This window comes from Pelodiscus sinensis, chromosome 16 (assembly GCF_049634645.1).
Source record: "Pelodiscus sinensis isolate JC-2024 chromosome 16, ASM4963464v1, whole genome shotgun sequence".
Taxonomy (NCBI): domain Eukaryota; kingdom Metazoa; phylum Chordata; order Testudines; family Trionychidae; genus Pelodiscus; species Pelodiscus sinensis.
Genome location: NC_134726.1, coordinates 41,679,340 through 41,701,995, shown reverse-complemented (window position 1 = coordinate 41,701,995; position 22,656 = coordinate 41,679,340). Strand labels below are relative to the sequence as shown.

The 22,656-nt window shown below is 41.7% G+C and overlaps 1 protein-coding gene across 9 annotated transcripts in view; it reads right to left on the bottom strand.

Moving 5' to 3' along the window:
- The window catches only part of UNKL (unk like zinc finger), a 151,340-nt gene that overhangs the window by 41,334 nt on the left and 87,350 nt on the right, over positions 1 to 22,656 (bottom strand). For 6 of the 9 annotated variants that reach the window (XM_075899982.1, XM_075899983.1, XM_075899985.1 and 3 more), the window contains 3 exons: positions 13,971 to 14,159; positions 9,242 to 9,304; positions 1,320 to 1,497 (listed from right to left, as the gene is read on the bottom strand). In XM_075899982.1, coding sequence (XP_075756097.1) covers positions 1,320 to 1,497; positions 9,242 to 9,304; positions 13,971 to 14,159 — 430 coding nt within the window. The remainder of the gene's footprint in view (positions 1 to 1,319; positions 1,498 to 9,241; positions 9,305 to 13,970; positions 14,160 to 22,656) is intronic. The other 3 variants (XM_075899984.1, XM_075899990.1, XM_075899989.1) reach the window with 1 other exon arrangement.

Genomic DNA, 22,656 nt, shown 5'->3' with positions numbered 1-22,656 from the left:
AATTTGTCTCGGGCAAATGTAGGAAGATATAGGAGAGAAGGAAGCCAACCAGGACACAAAAGGCCAGAGGTCTTCCATGCTAATAAAGAGGGGTTCTTCTAACAAGAGGGCTGAAGTCTCTGGAACGGAAGATTGGTAAGGATCTTGAACAAACACTGTGGCTATGTCTACACTACGGCTTTTGCTGGAAAAGGCAATGCAAATGAAGCACTGATTAGCATTTTGTTGTGCTTCATTTACATAATCTATTCTAAGTTGTTTTTGTGCAAGGGGTTTTTGCACAAAAACAAGCAGTGTGGCCGTGGCCATTTTGTGCAAAAAACCTTTTGCGCAAGATCCTTATGCCTCCCTGAGGGAGCATGCCCAACTATGCTTCAGAGCCCTCTTCAATAATAGTTGGCAGTATTTGTTTTGTGATGCACTCTGTAAACCTGTAGGGCTCATGGAGGGGTGCCTTCCCCTCGGGGTCAGTGGGCGGCCACTCTGACCCACTACACCCTGTTCAGCCTGTTTGGGGAATTAGCGGGGGTTTTGGTCCAGAGTCCAGGCCCTTGCTCAGGGTGGGAATTTGGAGGCCCAAGCCCTTGCTTCAGAGTAGGGCGGCAAAGTAATACAGTCAAAGCTCAGCCTCAGCTCAGGGCAGGGCAGCACGGTAAACAATCAAAGCCCAGTCTTAGTTCAGGATGGGGTGACAAACAAACAGTCAAAGCTCTGCCTTGGTTTAGGGCAAGGTGGCAAAGTAAACCATCTGAAGCCCAGTACATGGCACAAGAACATTCAGGGCACATTCGGAGCCCCAACTAAAACTGTTGGCCAAAAGATTCCAACCTCGTGAACATTAAGAATAGAATATATAGGGACAATTTCTCAAAGAAGGAATTCACATTTCTATTAAATAAAACAATTAGCAATTACACTTGCTGGAATACAATTCTAAAATAATATCATTCTTCATGTCTGATAGTATGAATTGATCACCAGCAGCAGACCAGAAAATAACTCCTCTCCAATAAGAATACAGATTAAAATATTATCAAAGTTTTACAACTTTTTAAATACTGACTGCTGCCAGAGTCAGAATACCAGATTCAATGATCCATTAATAAATCCAGGGTGATAATTCCTAAATTTCCATCAGAGAAGTACAAAAGATGCTTATTTGGAAAAGCATTAAATTCAATTCCAAGTATTAATTTTAAATAAGTTCATAAACTGTAACTGTCCTTTTCAGTATGTATTTTCTGAATGTATATTAAAATAGAATAACCTCGAAAAAACTACAAAACACGTGCAGTAAAAGGGGAAAAGCTCAGACTTACCTATAACTGATTCAACTGTATTGCTGCCAGGGTAGAACGGGACAGCTTTGGCACTGATAACTGACGGAGCTGTTGGGGATGAATTATCTGATCCAATACTGGAAGCCAGACTAGAAGTTATACTGGATGTTATACTCGAAGCAAGTGGATTAACCACTGAAAAAACACTGAGATGATTCTGTTTAAAAATATACAAATAAAATAAGCAAAACGCATTTGAAAACAAAATTATTAAAATAATATTATAATCTATATAATGCCTCCCAAACCTTTGTTTATTTAAATGTTCACAATAGAAGAATCTATGGCATTAATGAATATAGGATCATGTTCCTGTGTATTTGGCAGCAAATATGCTTGACATAGCTAACACATTTCAACGGTTTGGAAATTGCTCCCAGAAAATGTGTGTCATGCGATACAACAGGCTGGAACAGCTGCAGTCTGAGGAACAATTCCAAAAGAAAAATCCATGCAAGAGGTGACTGAGGCCAATTTTGTATTCCTATATAAAAATTATCATAGATATCTGAGGCATATAATATCCAGACGCTTTAGCTCATTTAATCCATTCTTTAGACATAAACATACAGACTCATACATCTATATCTCATATAAATTAGTGTCCAAGTTAGCAAGCATTGCGTCAAAATATGATTGTACATAAGGCATTTATACATCTGTGCTGCTTACCTGTAGCAGCTGACAGAAGGAAAGAAGTTAAGGTCTTTGATTCAAGACAGTTTTTTCCCCTACAAATTTATTAAATATAATCAATTAGGATTCTGAATAGGAAAACTAAGTTCAAAAAGTCTGGAGCGAGTTTGTGCAGAACCCAATATTTTTAGTCTCTTACTTAAAAAAAAAACCAAAATAATAATTTTGAGCTTCAGTAACAATGTATGGAACATACATCAGTGCCTAAGACTCAGGACCACTGAATCTGTATTAATACCGTAGTTCTCTGCAGAAGTGCTAATCTGATTGGTGCCAATATCATTGGTGGTATCCAGTCAGATTACAGATATGGGTATATTATGGAAACGAGGCTGGTTGTAGAACAGATGAACAATTTCTACATGCTCATTCTCAAAGGCCAATTATGCATTTGGATATTACCAGATTTTTTTTAGTTTTCTTATCCTACCATGATGATGTACTGTTGAATTGTCTATAAAATCTTGCACACATGGATAGTGGGGTGTATTATGTTGATTTCACTGATTTATTATGCATGCATTTCAAAGCGTTATGGTGGGCAGCTGAATCTCCTCCCTGAAAGTTCTAAGTCTACATTTCTAGTACAGTACTCAATGTGAAGTCTAGCTCTCAATTGTGAAATCTCTTAAATTCTCAGTTCATTCACCTTTTTCATTCAACCTATGAGAGAATTCTTGGAGAGACTGTTGAATGCAATGTAGCTGTAAACATGTTGGTTCCAGGATATTAGAGACACAAAGTGGAGAAGGTAATATTTTTACTGGACCATCTTTTGTTTGTGGAATACTAGAGTACAATATGCCATTACTCTGAGATCTACAACTTTACTTCCCAAGTATCGCAGTGTTTGAGTGAAACAGGAATCCGTGAAAAGTAGCCAGGTAATGAATGAGACAGGGAACTGCAGGAAGAGAAAGGATGGTCTAGCTAGTTAATCAGAAGATTAGGGCTGGAAGAAACCTTAAGAGGTCATGGAGTCCAATCCCCTGCTAAAAGCAGGACCAATCCCAACTAAAACATTCTAGCCAGGGCTTTGTCAAGCCCAGCTTTAAAAACCGATAAGGCTGGAGATTCCACCACCTCTCTAGGTAAGTCTTTCCAATGCTTCACCATCCTACTACTGAAATAGTTTTTCCCTAATAGTCAATCTACATCTCCCCCACAGCAACTTGAGATCATTGCTCCTCATTCTGTCATCTACTACCACTGAAAGTAGTCTAGCTCCATCCTTTTTTTTTTTTAATTAAATAATGGAGATTGCCTATCTCCTAGAACTGGAATGGACCTTGAAAGGTCATCAAGTCCAGTCCCCTGCCTTCGCAGCAGGACCAAGTACCACACCTGATGAATTTTTGCCCCAAATCCCTAAATGGCCTCCACAAGGATTGAACTCACAACCCTGGGTTTAGCAGGCCAATGCTCAAACCACTGAGCTATCACCCTCCCCCTCATTTTTCTCATCTGCAGATTAAATAAGCCCAGTTCCTTCAGCCTATCCTCACAAGTCATGTGCCCTATCCCCCTAAAAATTTGTGTTGCTCTCTGCTGGACTCTGTCCAATTTGTCTACCTCCCTTTATGTAGTTGGGGGCCTAAAATTGGATGCTGAATAGAGGGGAATTATCACTTCCCTTGATCTGTTGGCAATGTTCCTGCTAATGCAGCCCAAAATGCCTTTAGCCCTTTGGCAACAAGGGCACACTGTTGACCCATATCCAACTTGGCATCCACTGCAATCCTCAGGTCCTTTTCTGCACAACTGCCATTTAGCCAGTCAGTCCCCAGCCTATAGAAGTGCCTAGGTTTCTTCTATTCCTAAGTGCAGCATTCTGTACTTGTCCATGTGGAACCTCATCAGGTTTCTTTTGGCCTAATCCTCCAGTATGTTCTAGGTCACTCTGGACCCTATCCCTACCCTCTAACTTAGCTACCTCTCCCCCAGCTTAGTGTTATCCACAAACTTTCTGAGGGTACAATCCATCCTATTATCCAGATCATTAATGAAGATGTTCAACAAAACCAGGCCCAGGACCAACCCGAGGGGCACTCCACTTGATACCGGCTGCCATTAATCACTACATGTTGAGCCCAACAATCTAGCCAGCTTTCTATCCACCTTACCGCCCATATCAAAAGCTTTGCTAAAGTCAAGGTATAATGTAGTTGAATGTCTCCCTGAAGAATGGATAGAATCCAATTCCTTTGCTACAGAATTCCTATGTAATGCTGGGAAAGCTCTCTCAGGGTATGTCTACACTACCCTCCTAGTTCGAACTAGCGGGGTAATGTATGCATACCGCACTTGCTAATGAAGCCCGGGATTTGAATTTCCCGGGCTTCATTAGCATAAGCGGGGAGCCGCCATTTTTAAATCCCCGCTGCTTCGAACCCCGTGTAGCGCGGCTACACGGGGCTCGAACTAGGTAGTTCGGACTAGGTGCCTATTCCGAACTACTGTTACTCCTCGTGAAACGAGGTGTACCGGTAGTTCGGAATAGGCACCCTAGTCCGAACTACCTAGTTCGAGCCCCGTGTAGCCGCGCTACACGGGGTTCGAAGCAGCGGGGATTTAAAAATGGCGGCTCCCCGCTTATGCTAATGAAGCCCAGGAAATTCAAATCCCGGGCTTCATTAGCAAGTGCGGTATGCATACATTACCCTCCTAGTTCGAACTAGGAGGGTAGTGTAGACATACCCTCAGAGAGGCGGCAACAACCGCCATGCACTTCGTGAAGACCATGGGGGATGTGGAAAGGCCAAAAGGGGTGCGGTGCCGGGACCTGGATCCAGGTGACCATCCCGACTCTGCCTCTGATTTGATCGAGTACTCCGAGGTTGACCAGGGTGGAGCAGAGGCAGTTGCAGCCGGTGATCTCCCAGTTGGGGCGTGCTGGGCCATCGACTTCGGCTTGCCCCAATGCTGGGGAGAAGGGTGAGGCATGGCTGGTGCCAGTGCTAGTTAGCCCACTGGGGAAGGGCCGGCAGCTGTAGAGCTTGGTGCCGCACTCGGTACCACCTGAGGACCTTGTACCGGTGCCATACCAAGGCGTGGGCCAGGGTTGAGGCTGCCACGAGTGCTGAGGCTGTGGGCAGTGCCGCACCCAGTACTGGGCTGCAGAAAGGATGACCTCTTGCTTCTGGGCCCGGGCTACTGGGTGCCCAGACCATTGATTGGTGCCAACCCAGGTCACAATCCTTGGCTGGGGCCGGTGCCGGTACAAAGGTGGGGGAAGAGGACAGTTTGATCAAGTCTCCAGCTGCCTCGAAAGTCTCCAGAGTAGAGGGCTCCAGGAAGTCCCACGCTAGGATAGTGTCTCATCATGGATTAGTTTGATGTTTGCCTGGCCACGATGGTCCGGGCATGGCACTCGATGGTGCAGTGTGCCCCATGTGAGGGTGCAAGGAGGACATGTGTCTTGGAGGTGACCTACCCCTCCTAGACCTCCTCTTCTTCTGGGTCACCGGAAACTGAGACCGGTGCTGAGGTTTACGCCGTGCTGGGGAGGTGCATGAATGGCCTGATGCCTCCCACACTAAGGCCAGTGAACTCTGAGTTGCCAAAGCTGGGTCACAGAGCCAACCCAAGGTACAGGCCAGGCGGGCTACTGCCCGGGGCACCCCATTATAGGGGGCGCTGCGCAGGGCTGCCAGGCTGGGTGGGGGCAGTGCCACGCATGTGCCGGCGCCACGCATGTGCCGGGCACCTGGGGGCGGGGCCGCGCATGCATCATGGGCCCAGGGTGCGCAAATGGCTTGGGCTGGCCCTGCTGGGTCGGTTGCCAATGCCAGGCACAAAGCCACCTTCACAAGTATAATCTTCAACCGCGATTCTTTCTCTTGCTTTGTGTGCGGCTTGAAAGCCTTACAGATTTTACAGGCTTCGGACAAATGGGCCTCACTGAGGCACGTAAGGCAGGCAAAATGAGCGTCTCTGCAGGGCATAGGCCTCTGGGACTTCTCCCAGGGCTTGAAGCCTTGAGGCCCAGGCATGCCCTGCTGAATCTTTAGCACATGATGAAATATTTAACAGCTACTTAAGAAGCTAGTAAGAACAATAAACTGAAATTTTAACAAAGAACTCTAACACTAGGTGAACTGCTAAAGGGTGCTTGCAGAGCAAGAGCAATGACCATCATGAGTGGCAAAAAGGAATGGAGAGAGTGGAGGGCCAGCTGCGGTATATACTGGCCAGTATAGTGGCACCACTCCAGGGGGTTCCCCTGGTGGCCCAACGGGTACTGCTAAGGGAAACATTTCCGATGACACATGCACACTGCGCATGCATACCTACATGGAATGGACATGAGCAATTACTTGAAGAAGAACTCAAGTTCCCCAACTGTAGAAAATAATCTGAACAGAACAGAGTTTTTCCTGTTGTATTTACAAGGTGGTTACATTATTTTTAAAAACTAAAAAAAAAAAAAAGAATGTTAAGAACGAGGTAAATATTTCTATTTCTCTATATTCCATAATTGTGTTTGCAGTTATTATACACTGCAAACAAAAAACACCCATTAAAATTAGTGCCTATCGTGTAAAGATGTCTCATGAGGAAAATTGTAATTGACACATGATTAGAGTTAACCTAACTACCAAACATTCTAGATTATACATGCGTAGAAAATGTGACTATAAAACACACCTGAAAGTCACTTCTCACACCCAGAAGGATATTTCAAACACTCTTCTCAGCTGAGTCCAGGCTCTCCATTAACAATTACATACTTCCATCCATAATTAACTCTTGCTCCTCTTTCTGACTCTCAGCCTTACCTCACTCCTCCACTAATGGATATCTCTGGAGAAATTCCAGAGACCATGCCAGTTTGTTCCTCTCCTCAGTCAGCACAATCATATTCCTTGCCAAACAAAGTTACTTCTTCCTTCTTGGTCAAATCCTCACTCTTACAACCATAGGCACTTGACACTTTGGACTCTTTCCTCTCAGTCTCTTGCTCAGCTTCTCCTCTTTGCTGCCCAGAGTCTCTCAGATTAATGTGTAGAGGAAAAATAGCACTGTGTAGCCTTAGTTCCCTATAGTGAGTTTCTCTTTTCCACTTCAGCCCTGAGTGAAGTGTCACTCGCTCCTAGTGTCTAGCTCAATCTCCATTCTTGTTGCTATCAGATCCAGTCACCTGACCTCCTCCCCCTCATCCTTCCACTCACCCTCTTGCATGTTCCCAGCTACATTTAAACAAACATTATTCTATCCAGCCTCTTCAGTTACCAATTATTGCCTTCCCTACCCATCTCCTTGAAAGAACTCCCTTCTCTTAAAGCTTAAACCTCTGTCCACTTTCATCTTAATGCCTGTATCAGAGGCAGCAGCGCGGGACAACAGGCAGTTGGTCAATGAGAGGAACTGTTTTTTAAACTGGATCCTCTCGTGGACCAGCTTCTCCCTGGTACCCTGCTCTGCTGCCTCTGATACAGAGGCAGCAGCTGGAGTGACAGGGGGCTCCTCAGGTGAGGGGCCCGAGTGCACTGGCTGCCGGCCCCACCCCTGGTGACTATAGAATAGTCGAGTAACCAGTAAGAATTGATGAGGTTAATCAACTATTCAATTAACCGATATTTAACATTTCTAGATAGGATACTAGATGGACCTTTGGTCTGACCCAGTCTGGCTGCTCTTATGTTCTCACTTACACGTTTTTGCTAAGTTCATCAGGTGCCAAAATGCCCAACTGTCCAGTCTCCAAAGCTTCTTTTCTGTTCTCATCCTTCTTGATCTTGGCATTAGACCAGGAGTGGGGAAATCTTTTTTGGGTTGGGGGCTGCTGACCCCTAGGTTAGTAGATTTTGTGTGCTCTAACCCCATGGTGGGATAGCAGAGGGACTGGAGTGCCAGTGCAGACTCTCCAACACTCGGGGGAGGGGGTGGGTGTGCTGAGCCTCAGGGCCCAGATCCAGGCAAGCCAGGGGCCACAGGTATCCCACCCGTTTTAGACTATGTGCTCTTCTCATTCTTCTACCACTTCATGACCCCTTCTTTGGTGTTTAAGTGGCCCCTCCTGGTCTCAGCTGCTGTTCTCCAGATATTTACCCTTAATTTTTTTTATTTTTAGGTAGGGAAGTAAAAGGTTACTGGTTACTCAGCATGCTTACCTAGTAACTGGTTAATTGGAAGGGTGGGCACGGCCAGAGTGTACACACACCCAGCCCATGGCAGGGCCTGGCTGGCAGGACCCTTGCTGCAGCAGTAGCTCTCGGGCAGGAGAACCCCCCGCCACAGGACCCCAGCCACTGCTGCTCTGCACCAGTCTTTTTAACCAGTTAAATTATATAATTTTAACTGTTTAACTGGTTAACTGTTTTAAGGGGTATTTACATCCCTACTCTTAGGACACTTATTAATTTTTCCACCTGAGCTCTCACATTTTCACCTGGATGCTTCCCTCTCCTACTAGCAGAAATTCAGATTGTTCAGAAGTAGCAACCTCCTCTTCCATTCAAAATCCTCCTTCTACACTCTCCTATATCCACATCTGTCAGTGACTCCATCAGCCTTCTATTTCCACATATGTGAAAGTTGGCTGAATTTTCAACACTCATACAGATTCAATACTATCTCTAATTCCAGATGGGTTTAGCCCCACAATAACTCGAAAATTTGCCCATTCTTCTCCCTTATCACCAGGGCTCTTGTCTAGACCCTGTTTTTTGCTTAAATATACCTTCTCCACACTTATCTGTTCCAAAACTGTTTTGTGCAAATCCTCTATCTTACATAAGCAATGCATTACTATCTGAAAATCCCTTCACTGTCTGTAGATCATATCAACAAATTATAAAAACAAATTATGGATTTTGTACTCACCACCTCCAAGATCCTCAATAATCTAGTTGTCTCTCCTTAATTACCTGCAGTTCTCTCCTGTTGATCTCATAACAATTTCTGTATTCTGCCCAAACGTCTCATTCATTTCATGTCTCCTCCCTCTCAAATCCCACTTCCTCAAGAAGTCTCACAAAATTAAACAGTCCCATAATTTTAAAGGACAAAGCAACCAAATCAAAACCTGTGTAGCCTTTGAGACATGTATTCTTGATCACAGTGCCTCAGTTTTCCTCCTCAAGCACTCTGTGCCCTTCATCTACAGTACTCATTTTAGACTGTACTAATTCCAGACACATCTTTGGTGCTAGATACATAAGCAACAAAAAGGGACACATATATAATGCTTTTACTGACAATACCTGCTTACTGTCTTGTTCATTTATTTTCTGATAATTGTCGGCTGGCAAGCTTTTCTGTTTCACCTGGAAAAAAAAAACCCTTAGTCAAATATCAATGTATTATAAATACTTAGTGCTTGGCTGTCAGCAGCTATGTCCTACTATCTGGAACAAACTGATCACAACACTGCCATTTCAAACCTACATAAAGAGTTAAGTCCTGTGATGGAACAGAATATTTGAAACTTCACCTGTCAAACAGATTGGCCTCCAACTTTTTGGCCTCCAGCTTGGCTGAATAGCAATAGACAAGAAAGTTGTGCTTGGCTAAGAATGGCCTGCTTTAATAACCTTGTGTGACGTAGTGGGGGTACCTTGCTGGTTGCTATGCTGGGGCAGTGGGCTGTGGGTGAACTCTGCTGGCTGAGCAGGGCAGAGGACGAGTCATTATGCAAAAAGGGTCTCTCAACCTGTCCGACCAGCTACCCCCAGGGAGAGAAACAAAGGAAGATGGAATGCCGCCCCTGGCTGGGGGAGAGTGGGTTAGTTTCGGTCTGGGAAGCAGGGGAGAAGGAGCTAGGGAGGGGGCTGGGATTGTAGGGGCCAGCCACCCCCCATCTCAAGGGGAGGAACTGAGGCCTCCTAGCCCCAGTTCCTGTAACCAGATGACATCTGCGCTGTATCCTGGAGAAGCAATAAACTCCCTCTATTCTACTGGCTGGTGGAGTCTGTCCGTGAAATTACGGGGGTGCAGGAGACGGGAAAACCCCAACGCGCCGTCACACCCTGACATCTCGCTCATCTAAAGATGACCACCTCTTCTCCTTCTATTTTTTCTTCTGTGTTTGTTTAAGGAAACAGATTTAACAAAACAACAGCTTTGTAAGTGAGCTGAAAACATTTTGGCTGCAGCCTATTTAATTTTGCCATCACAATCTTAACAATGTTATCATATGCATATATTACATAGAGTTACATAGAGTATATTACACAGAGTTGATTTTGCAAGTTAAGTGGTCTTCATGGAACTAGTTAATAAAGTAAAAGGATTATACCATGTGTGGTCAGTAAATCAACGTCTGATCACTGAAAAGAACCTTATGAGACAGCACTATCCATTGGAAGCAAAAATATGAAAACAGTTTCATAACCACAAAGAAGTCCATATTGTCACAGACTTCTTGCAGACAAATTATGAAGCCCAGCAATAGGTGTTAAGCAACTGAAGACTTGGACAGTCTCACACTAGAGCGGTAAAAGGATGTGAGTCAATAGAAGAGATGGGAGGAATCGAATAAGCAAAAGCAAAGTTGTAGATTGCAAGGCCAGACAGAACCACTGTGATCATCTTTATGATCTCCTGTGTAACACAGGTCATAACTTCACCAAAATAATTCCTAAAACATCATTTTTAGAAAAACAACCAATTCTGAATTAAAAATAGTAATGGAGCATACATAACCCCCCTTGGAAAACTGTTCCAGTGTTCAATCACTTACTGTCTGATTTTGTCTAGCTTCAACTTCCAGACATTAAATTGTGTTGTATCTTTCTCTGCTAGACTGAAGAGAATATTGTTAAATTTATTTGCACCCTCGGTAGATATTTATACTTAAAAGATTTTATCAAATCACCTGTTAACCTTCTCTTTGTTAAATTAGATAGATTGAACTCTGAATCTCCCACTGTAAGATATGTTTTCTAATCCCTTATCAATTTATGGTTATTTCTCTGATTCCTCTCTAATTTACAACATCCTTCTTGAATTGTTAATCACAACTTCCCAGGATAGGATCCCCCATTCTATATATTCTGATGGATTAAAGCTGAAAGAATGGCAAGGTAGAGCAATGGAGGATAGAGGTAGATGTCTGATGTAGGAGAGATGAAGTAGTAACCAGAGGGAACTCAAATGAACAGAACTGACGAAGCACTGTTTAGTATAAACAAAGCTGAGCAAGTGACTTTTCTGGCGAATGACAGTGTTGGTCTAGATTTGTAAGTGAAGAGATGGTGTGGGAAAGCAGAAGGCACGCTAACGCTATTTATTAATTCAAAGTATAAAGACTAGTATAGTAGTCAAAGTACAGTAGACATCACAAATCTGAATAAAGCAAATGACAGGAATACCCTGTATTTATTACTAGCAGATTTACTCAGCATTGCTCTGGTCCTTAACTCAATGAAGGGGTTGGGGATTTTTGGAAAATAAAAGAAAAATGTACATGTTTTATTTAAATGATATTTTTTTAAAATACGTTATTTTTATGAAGTTAATTTTTATGTTGGATTCCTTTATAAGAGGGATAGTTAAAATTTCTCTCTAATTTTTTTTGTAAAAATTTTAAATGGGAATTCCATTTTTTGTCTTCATCCCCTATGAATTATTATCACTCGCTATGTTTTAACAACAATGAGCTATAGTCAATTTAGTTTCCAAAAACATTGTTGTCTAGTTTTCAAACCTTAAGCATTGATTTAGTTGTGCCAAAACACAGCACTACTCCAAATTTCAATGTTTTATCTCTTTTCTGTAATGTTTATTGAGAAGCAATCCTATTCCAGGTTCATCATATGTTTCTGGCTCATCTTGGTTCAGTCTCTTTCACAATTAATTCAGTTATGTCAATACTGAGAACTATATACTTGATCTGGTGATTGTGTTTCTTCTCTGTTGGTTTTCTGAGAAGCAATCCCATTCCAGGCACATCCTGTTTTCCTGACATAACCAAACCCCAGCTCTTACCATTTACAATTTCTTGATCAGACACACACAGACAGAGAAACTCTCTAAAATATATAATAGACAGGTTTAACATATAATCAAGTGGATTTGGGTGCTGGAGAGTGGGTTTTTTGATGTGTACAGGCAGTCCCTGGGTTACGTACAAGATAGGGACTGTAGGTTTGTTCTTAAGTTGAATTTGTATGTAAGTTGGACCTGGTACATATTGTAGGGGAAACTCTAGCCAAACATTTCTCCAGAGCTCAGTTTTATTCTCCCACACCTCACATCCCTCAGTCCTTTATTCTCAAGCTGAGGTGTCTGCTGAGAAAAGCCGTTCCGCGTCTCCCTGGTCTGCTGGGGGGAGGGGGGGCGCAATAGCTTCGCGTCTCCCTGGTCTGCTGGGGGGGGGGGGGGGCGTGCTAGCTTCGCGTCTCCCTGGTCTGCTGGGGGGAAGCAGCTAGTGCGGGGTTGCCTCACCCCGTTTGTAAGTAGGGATCCGATGTAAGTCAGATCCATGTAACCCGGGGACTGCCTGTATATAATAAATGAGAGCTATACAGCTAGATAGCCTGCTGTCAACAATGACATTTCCTTTGTTATAACTTTTCCCACTGCCAATAACAATGTTTCGTGTAAGAAACAAAGCATCTTTTTAAATAAGCTGGTCCAAGGACATCACAACAATGCATACTTCAATGATACAATGTTGGCAGGGAACAGCCCTGGGATTCATTTCCAATTTACATCTTATATTCCCAAAAACCTCATACTTCAAGTTGCAGCCAACCACCTGTAAGAGTCAGGAAAGGATTTCCACTCTCCTCCTTGCTCTCAGATTTTTTTTTTAACTCTCTTTTGCCCAGAGCATCAAGAATGGCTATGGCTGAAGATGGGAAATCAGAAAGGGAGGGTTGGGACACTGACACAACCATTCTTGCAGGTGCTTGGCTCATTCTTGCTCTTCTGTCAGAGTCTAATAGATCACTGCATGTGGGCTAGGGAAGGAATTTCCCCTCAAGTCAAACTGGCACTGACCATGAAGGTTTTTTTTTTAACCTTCCTTTGCAGCATGTGGCTACAGGTTACTTCCCAGATTTTCTTGGTATACCTCAATCATTTCCCTGTCACTGTGGGAGTGTAAGGCATTGGTGCACCTCAGTTCTTCCTATTCTCTGCTTGTGGCACATAATAATCGAGTCTTTTCAGGGGTATAATATTTTGGTAGAATTTTGGTTGTTGGGTTTAGAATCTGGGTATTGTTGACCTGTGATATACAGATGGTTAGACTGGGTGATCCCTTCTGGCCTTAAATTCTGTGACTAGTTGTGGTAGAGCCAATCTAGACATCTACTGATGTCAATGGGTATCTTCCCATTGATTTTAAATGGAGCATGATTAAACCTCTAATGGGTAATATTTTGTAGCAAAAATGAGTCCTTTGTAGTTTGGGAGGAAATTCTTAAGTAAAAGACACTAACTGAATATTTTAAAGACTTAAGGAAATTTGTGCATTAATCTAATGGTATAATAAATCAAACAGTACATTGAGTACATGATAAATTTCTACATAAAACATGTGCTTTCACTGCATCTAACACATGTATGGTAATCTGTTAACCACTGAGGACTTTGTAAATGGAAGCATTCCTTTTCTGTTATTGACTATGCTAGCAATTGCACTTCCGTCTAAAATCTATAATAAATATTTTAAAAAGCCAAAATTACTCCAACTGAATATATTTGAAAATCTATGTAGGTGTGTTTTAAAGACAAAACAGGTTGGGAAAATATTTTTGCTTTTACATCAGGAATTGTGCTCTTTAAACATTTTCACAATTTTATACAACACATTACTAAGATCTATAGCATGCATTAGCAATAATGCCATCTCAAAGTGCTGAGGAAGTAGGTTAAGAAATCAAAATGAAATTTAGAGAGTTGAGGGAAACAAAAGAAAGAATTCCAGTAGACTCTAATTGTATCTCCCCCAAAATTTTATTTTAAATTCTAATATTTACATACCTGATCCTCTCGTTCAAAACCTGGTGCTTTTGGGTAGCAAGAATTTGGTGAAAAAACACCTGATGGGCTAAACTCAGAACACAAAGCACCATTTGCTAATGATCTTTGCCTACAAAGAGGTCCAATAGATGATAATGAGCTACAGCTACCAGAACTTGATGTTACTGTTGGACTTGAGGAACAGGAAATCTGTAGGAAAGAGAAAACAGGAGCTGTCCAATATGTTCTACTCTACTCCATTTTTAAATGGTTATTTAAATAACCATATATCTACCTATACAAATACATACACACAGGCATGCACATGCATGTTTAAATGGAAAAACCTATGTTAATGCAACATTATTTTTCAAAGTTGGAACATTCACAGTAATGATTCCATCACAAACATTCCTACAAAGCACAATTAACTTGTGGAACTCATTGCCACAGAATGGCCAAAAGTATAACCGGGGTTGATAAAGCACTATTTAACTTAAAGGAGGCTTGGTCTATCACCGGCTATTAACCAAGATGGCCAGGAATACAATCCCATGATTGGGGTGATCTTAAATCTTTGATTGCCAGAACCCAGGAGGAGAAGATAGGATTGGAACTCCCCAAAACTGCTCTATTCTGCACACTCCCCCCAAGTTTGACTCATTATGGTAGTTCTTCTGTTAATATACACCAAATTCTCCACTGGTGAAAATAAAAAACTCCATTAAAATCAATGATATGGCTGAAGAGCTGGCCCTACAATTCTGCCTTTGGGTGAAAAATTCAGCCCAGGCATTTCTTCACCTGGAAAATTTACAAATGAAACCATGAACCAATTTCAGCCTGTCATATGCAGCTACAACTCCCACTGAAATCAATATTACAACTATCATCATTAACTGGTAATCTTTAAACAGTAATTCAAAACTCACATAGTAGGAGCAAACTCAATCCTAGTCTCTCACTGACTTCAACATAATTGTGTATTTTTTAATTTGGCCCTATGTGGTCACACACTCAGGGAAAACTGCACTCAGTGCGTACTTGTTTATAAAAAAGGACATTATGCTATTGCAAAATACAGATTTCTACTCCTTTACAACAATTTGTCCTACTTAAAAACAAACCCCCCCAAAAAAACAAACAAAACCCCCCCAAGCAAGACATAATAGACATTCTTTGTGGAGGCAGACTATGCCAAGTCTGAATTCTCAGAATGAAATTGCTTACAGTAGCTCACTGCAAAAAAAGGATATGTAATTTGTCAAATTAATCAATGCCTATTTTCAATATTCAGGACAAGAAATACTCTTGGTTTTACGTGCTACTTAATTACACATCTTGCATGTATAAACAACAAATCATGCCAAACATACATGACAGCTTTTTGTGGGATAGATTTACAGAAGCTAGTAGAAGAAAAGAAAAATGATAGCTGTGTTTTGCTAAAGTATCTTATTTGAAAAATTAACTAGAATCTGGATATAAAAAATGTAATGTGGACTGAAAACTGGCTGAAGAATTTCAGACAAATGGTAAAAATAAGCAGTGATATATCACAAGCTAAGGGGCAGGAGTTTAGTACTAGGCATTAGGAGGACTGCTGAAAGTACCAGCCTTATCTGACATCTTCAGTAAGGACCAGAAAGAGGGTGAATAACAGCATCTTAATGAAACCTACTGTACGTACTAACTTGAGAGGGAGCTGCACACACAAGGGAGGATGTAAATGATACCAAGGAATGTAGTGATGTAAAAAACATGGAAAGCCTCCATTCACAGATCTTCAACTTTGTTTGCCAGAGAGGGTGGGGGATTCAGTTGGTGGCACCATCCTGTTCCCTGAACAGGAGAGGGTGGGGGATTCGGTTTGTGGCACCCATCTCTGAATCTGCAGAGAAATCTCCACAGAACCTAGGAATCTATGCACAGTGTAAGAATAAGGGGTAAACATGACCACACTTCAGCCTTGTCATTAATCTGCTCAAAAAGCTAATGTAGCGTTGAGGCTGCAATAATTTTTTTTTGCTGCCACTCTCTCCCTTCCCAGGTACAAGAAAATTTGTCTAATCAAATTCACTGGAATGTGAGTAGACATCAGCAAAGGAAGCTCTGGCAACTTGGCTCCATGATAACTCTCACATCCATGCATCAAACAGTGAACTAAGGAGCCACAAAACTGCAAGAGGAATCTACAAAAATTGATTTGGCCTCCTGGAAACCCCTGCAAGCCAAGCATTATAAGGGAAGAACCTCGTTATTATCAGTGAGAGGGTTTTTCCCCACTCCTTGTAATGCCCCACTTAAATGCACAATAAAAATGCACCATCCTCATTCACCACAGACAAAATCATGAAATCTTTAATCAAGATTTATTCGGGCAAAAGCCCTACTGAAATCAATGAGTAAAGGTGTCACAATCTGACCATGATGTTAATGTTACAGCACCCAACTATTATTCTTTTAAATGCCGCCACTTAGAACTCCAGTAAGTTTCTTTACTGAGACTGCCCTTGTACATGAGCAGTATTATTTACATTTTTTATTATCTGGGTGCTTCAACATGTTAACATTTTTATATAACTGTAAGTGAGAAGTTGGAAAAATTAAAGATCACTATCTCGGGGGGAGGGAAGGGCTGCTCCCAATGGCTCTGTAGTCTATAAATGTGTAGTGAAGTATTCTGTCCAACACTGAAATATTGTAAAAAATAACTGAGGGTGAGTTATAATCTATAAGAACTAGGGAAAAAATTCTGACAGAGGGCTGTTTTATCAAGCAGAAAAAAGTCTGCTATTAAAGCACACACTTCTAATTGAGATTAATTAAGTATTGATCAATTTACCTACTGTGTCATCAATTCTCCATAATCTGAATTCTTTAAACCCAGGCAGGATGTCTTTTTAAAAGATATACTGTAGTTCAACCCCAAATTGTGGGAATTACTGGATGAAATTCCATGTCTAGTACATATATCAGATTACACCAGGGTTTCCCAAACAGCTCCGTGGCGCCCTGGGGCTCCACAAGAAAATATTCATAACAGTTGTAATGGAATGATGTTTTTTGATAAAAATTGAAAATATATTTTTTTAAATTACCTATTATATTTAGAATTATTGTGGCAATATTCAATAAATAAGCTTGACACTGCAACATGAAATGGGGGAAAGGGGAACTCTAAAACTATATGTAGCTCAACGAAACACAGACTATAACTGACATAGATAAAGGTGCACTTCAGTACCATATATCAAGGTTGTAGGCCTGATAACACATATTAGATGCTTCAAGCACTTGGTCTAGCTTTTCACAAGTCAAAGATTTAAGACGACATTTATTTTCCACTTTCTTCCAACCAAAGCCTGCTACAATATAGTGGTCTTCACACTGTTTTCTTTCAATGTTTTGCAATACATCACAGACCACCATTCACATCCATCATTCTCCATGGCTAAGTGACTAAAAAAAGAAACTCTGGCTTCTAACAATCAGACTTTAACTAGAGCAAACAAACAATATCAGAACACGAAAAAAAGGACAATCAGACTGAAAAATCAGAAAGAGAGCTGTCAAAGAGGAAATCCACACTCATCTACCAGATTAGCAGCATGCAACAAGAAACGCAAGTATGATGAGAGTTGTTTGTCTTTTGGATTTACTTGCACTGGAAATAAAGATGTTCCTGATGCACAGCACATAGTGTTCAACAAAATACTTTCCAATAGTTCTCTGATACCTGCTAAACTATGAAGGCATTTAGAAACAAATAATTCTGAACACAAAGACAAAGGCATAAGTGTTTTCAAATGAAAGCTTGATGAACTTTCAAATAGTAAACTCTCAGTGATGGAAAAAAAAATCACTAAATTGGACAACAAAATTGCAACAGAAGCATCCTACTCTGGCTATGTCTAGACTACGGGAGTTTTGCGGGATACCAGAGGTCCAGGGAACGCATTTGCTCTTCTGCTTTTTTTCCCACTGGAGAGCCAACACACTCTTTTGGGGAGTCCTGTATACCTCATTTCACAAGGCATAAGAGCTCCATCAAAAGAGGAGGCTTTTCTGCTATTTGGCCCCATCTTTGGCGGAAAAGCTTCTTCCGAAAAAAAAAAAAGCAGAAAACGCTGCAGTTTAGATCTAGCCAAACTGAGCTACCTACCATATTGCACTCACTAGATAAGTACATATAATTGCAGAAAAACTCATCAAGAATTGTGCAAAAAATGTTGCGATGTGTAGGACTGATAAGCCATCTAGTAAAACTGGAAGCCGTGCTGCGTGTCACACTCAACACCTTGCTGCTAACATGAAGAAAGAGCCAATTTCTCAACTGCAATTTTGTGATGTGTATTCACTGCAGCTGGATGAGTCTACTGACATGACAGTGCTTGCAGTCTTATTTGTGTTTGTCCATTATATGCGACTCTATGCTGCACCGGCATTCACTTTGTTCTTCACAGAGAAATTCTTGCCCTTAAGAAGATGCCTGTATCTTGTAAAAATGTTCTGGATGAGACAGTGCAAATTATTAATTATATACAAACTAGATCACTACGAGGCTGTTCAAAAGTTGATGTGAAGAACTCAGCAGTCAGCACACAGTGCTCCTTCAACATATGGAGATGAGAGGGCTACTGCTAGGGAAAATGCTCAAAAGACTTTTTGAGCTTCATCACAAAGTATTTACTTTGTAGATCACAACCACTGACTGTCAGGTTATTTGATAAATTACTTATGGCTGCTGAGACTTGTGTACATTGCTGATATATTCCCCGTGCTCAGTTAAGTTAATCTGCTGCTGTAAGAAAGAAACGTGAATATTTTCACCGTAAAAGATAGAATTGTATTGCTACTGGAGAAACTGGAATTTTGGGCATTGTCATAGAAAAAAAGACCTTTGACTGCGTTCCTACACAATGACTTTTTACTGAAAGCAATTCCATTCTTGACTACATTATTTGCAGTGACTTCGTACAGTGCTTATGTGACTTGCGCTCCTTTTAGAATACTTTTCTCCCACAAATGACAATAAATCTTGGATGAGAAATCCATTGTTAACAACAGCCAGGCCAGTTGGTTTATCAGCTCAAGATTATGAAAGCCTGCTTGAAAGGACTGCTGATTACCAGCTCAAACAAAAAAAACAAACAAACCCCAAACACACATAAATTAATTTTTCAAGCAACCTGATCCAAGAGTACCCAAAAGTTGCAAAACAAAGTTTGTGAGCTTCTTCCCTTTTGTATGAAACTGGATTTTCGTATTACGCCGCAACGAAAACAAAAGATAAGAACAGACTTGATGCTGCATCTAATACAGGCAGTCCCTGAGTTACGCGGATCCGACTTATGTCGGTCCCGCCACCTCGACCTCTGGGGCGAGAAAAGCTGCTCCGGGTGCCCCTGGTCTGCTGGGGACCGTCTCCAGCAGACCAGGGACACCTGGAGTAAAGCCGGGGAGGCGGAGGGGTTCCGCTCCTCTGAGGCTTTGCCAGAGCAAAGCCTCAGAGGAGCGGCACCCCGCCGCCGCTGCGGCTTTGCTCCCCGTGTCCCTGGTCTGCTGGGGGGGGGGGGGGGAGGCGGCGCAGCTAGTGCGCTCCCCCCCCCCCCCCCCAGCAGACCAGGCTTTTGTTGTGGACCCTGGGGTAGAGCAGCTGGGGTGCTGCCGGGTTGGTCCTGCAGGGACCTACCTGGCAGCCCAGCTGTTCTGTCCCAGGCTCGAGATTCAGCCGCTGTTGAAACTGATCAGTGGCTGATTCCAGGAACCTGGGGGCAGAGCAATTCTGCCTCCAGCTTCCTGAAGTCAGCCTCTGGTCAGTTTCAGCAGCAGCAGCTGAATCTGGAGCCAGTTCCGACTTACATACAAATTCAACTTAAGAACAAACCTATAGTCCCTATCTTGTACGTAACCCGGGGACTGCCTGTATAAGAATCCAACTTTCCAGCACAATTCCTGATATTAAACAGATTTGCAAAGGAAAAAAACATGTATATTCTTCCCATTAAAATATGAAAAACTTGCATCTCCACTAACAACGATTCTGTTATACAAGAAATAAAAATAGCATTCCAAAACTATGTCTATTTATTTGGACGCACATTGAATTTAAAAAAAAAAAAATCACAATATTTTAAGAGCTCTGCCAAATTTTCAGGATTCCATAGGGGCTCTGGGGCCAAAAAAGTTTGGGAAATCCTTGATTAGGATTATCACAACGCTCTCTCTCTCTCTTATGAATGGTGACACAACACACCTACATCTTTCAATATTCAGAGCATGATACCTTGATATAGGATGCTGTTCTTAAATGTGATCTCTGAAATATTACCTCTTTTTACTGAACTGATGTGTTCCTGGGCATAGTGAGCATTATACCTAATGACTAAATGTTTACTATGTTTTAATTCTGCAAATTGGGCAGAATCAACACGAAGAGGAGCAAGAGATGGATTCTCTTCTTGCCTGTGCATTATCAGCAAAATTGTTAATTAACTTCTTATTGTAGGTCCAAAGATTGCCTACAATTGTACACATGCATCTCAAATGAAAAAGATAAACAGGCATAGAATCATAAGGTTGGAGCAGAATTCAGCTTTCACACTCTCTATTAACAATGATACATGAGCCAGAAAGAATTCTTTGAGAGTTTCAGATCTAGACGAAAAAGAATGAAATCTACTTTTTTTAAAATTGTAAACAGCAAAACAGATATAAAGCATAAACTAAGAAACACAGAACCCTTAGAGGCTTTCTTCTCTAACGAAGTCACTTTTCTGAGAACTTCATTTTAAATCACTAAGTAAAGTGGTGTACTGCCAGGGGCAGCTCGTGAGCCTAGGCGAACTAGGCAGTTGCCTAGAGCACCACTGGCCCAGGTGCGCGATGATGTCGTCACAGGGCGCCCCGTCCGGTCACTGATGGCTGAGCAGGAGGGGGCACCGATCGTGCCGCCCGCGTGGGGCGCCAGCGGCTGCAGCTGGCCTCGGGCCGCTCCTGTGTACTGCCCATGATAACTGGATTTGAAAAATGTTCAAAACACCTTGAATTGCAAAATCAAAATTTCTTCAAAACAGGATCAAAGCACACAACTGTCATTCCACCATACAAAAGTCAAGTCTGAAGATTTTTTAAACGTATGTAAAAAGCATACAAATAAAGTTCTTCATGTCTAGAAGACATCTTGCCACATTGTAATCATTCATAAAACAAACACATTTTTGTCAAACTTTGTACATAAAATAATCCACAACCAATAAGACTTTTTACCCCAAAGTAAATTTTTTACACAATTTCAAATGACTGAAAATAGAAGTCTAGAACAGAAATACTACCTCCAAAATAGTTGCTGCACTGCTAATGTGATGCTATAATGTCCTCAGAATGAATTAGTATTTTAAGTCTTGCATAATCAATTACCTGAAGAAAATTATGTTTTTTTTTTTCCTGGAGGACCACATGCAGCACCACTCCTAGAGCTATATCTGCTCTCTTCTTCTATTGTTTTCCCTCTTATACGTGAAATTCAACTTCGTTCATTCTTTTTATTTCTATTTCTTTCTCCCACACATAACACTAAATCCTATTTAAAACTACCTCTCTCTCTCATTAAATATCTCTTCAAAGTCACATATTTTATTTAGCTATCCATCGCTCACCACTGTTCTCACACTACCTGTTCAATATTATATGCTCTCACACCTATCAGTTACATGAGTAGAATAATACAACATGAGAACTGGAAAGAACTTGAGAGGTCATCAAGTCTAGTCCCCTACCCTCACAGCAGGACCCAGTATCATCTAGACCATCCCTGAGAGATGTCTGTCTAACCTGCTCTTAAATATCTCCAGCAATGCTCTTAAATAACCTCCCTAAGCAACTTATTCAGTGTTTAACCACCCTTACAATTAGGATTTTTTCTTAATGTCCAATCTAAACTTCCCTTGCTGCAGTTGTAGCCCATTGCTTCTTGTCCTATCCTCAGAGGCCAAGGAGAACAATTTGTCTCCCTCCTCCTTGTGACACCCTTTTAGATACCTGAAAACTGCTATCATGTCACCCCTCAGTCTTCTCCTTTCCAAACTAAACAAGCCCAAGTCTTTCAGCCTTCCTTCATAGGTCATGTTCTCTAGACCTTTCATCATTCTTGTTGCTCTTCTCTGGATCCTCTCCAATTTCTCCACATCTTTCTTGAAATATAGTGCCCAGAACTGACACAGTACTCCAATTGAGGCCTAATCAGCGCAGAGTAGTCCAAAAGAATGACTTCTCATGTCTTGCTCACAACACTTCAGTTAATGCATCCCAGAATCATATTTGCTTTTTTTTGCAACAGCATCACACTGTTGACTCTTATTTAGCTTGTGGTCCACTACGACCCCTAGATCCCTTTCTGCAGTTCTCCTTCCTAGACGGGCACTTTCCATTCTGTATGCATAAAACTGATTGTTCCTTCCTAAGTGGAGCACTTTGCATTTGGTCTTTATTAAACTTCATCCTATCTCAGACCATTTCTCCAGTTTGCCCAGATCATTTTGAATTATGACCCTATCCTCCAAAGCAGTTGCAACGCCTCCCAGCTTCGTATAATCTGCAAACATAGTAAGTGCACTCTCTATGCAAATACCTAAACTGTTGATGAAGACATTGAACAGAACTGCTCCCAAAACAGACCCCTGCAGAATCCCACTTGTTATGCCCT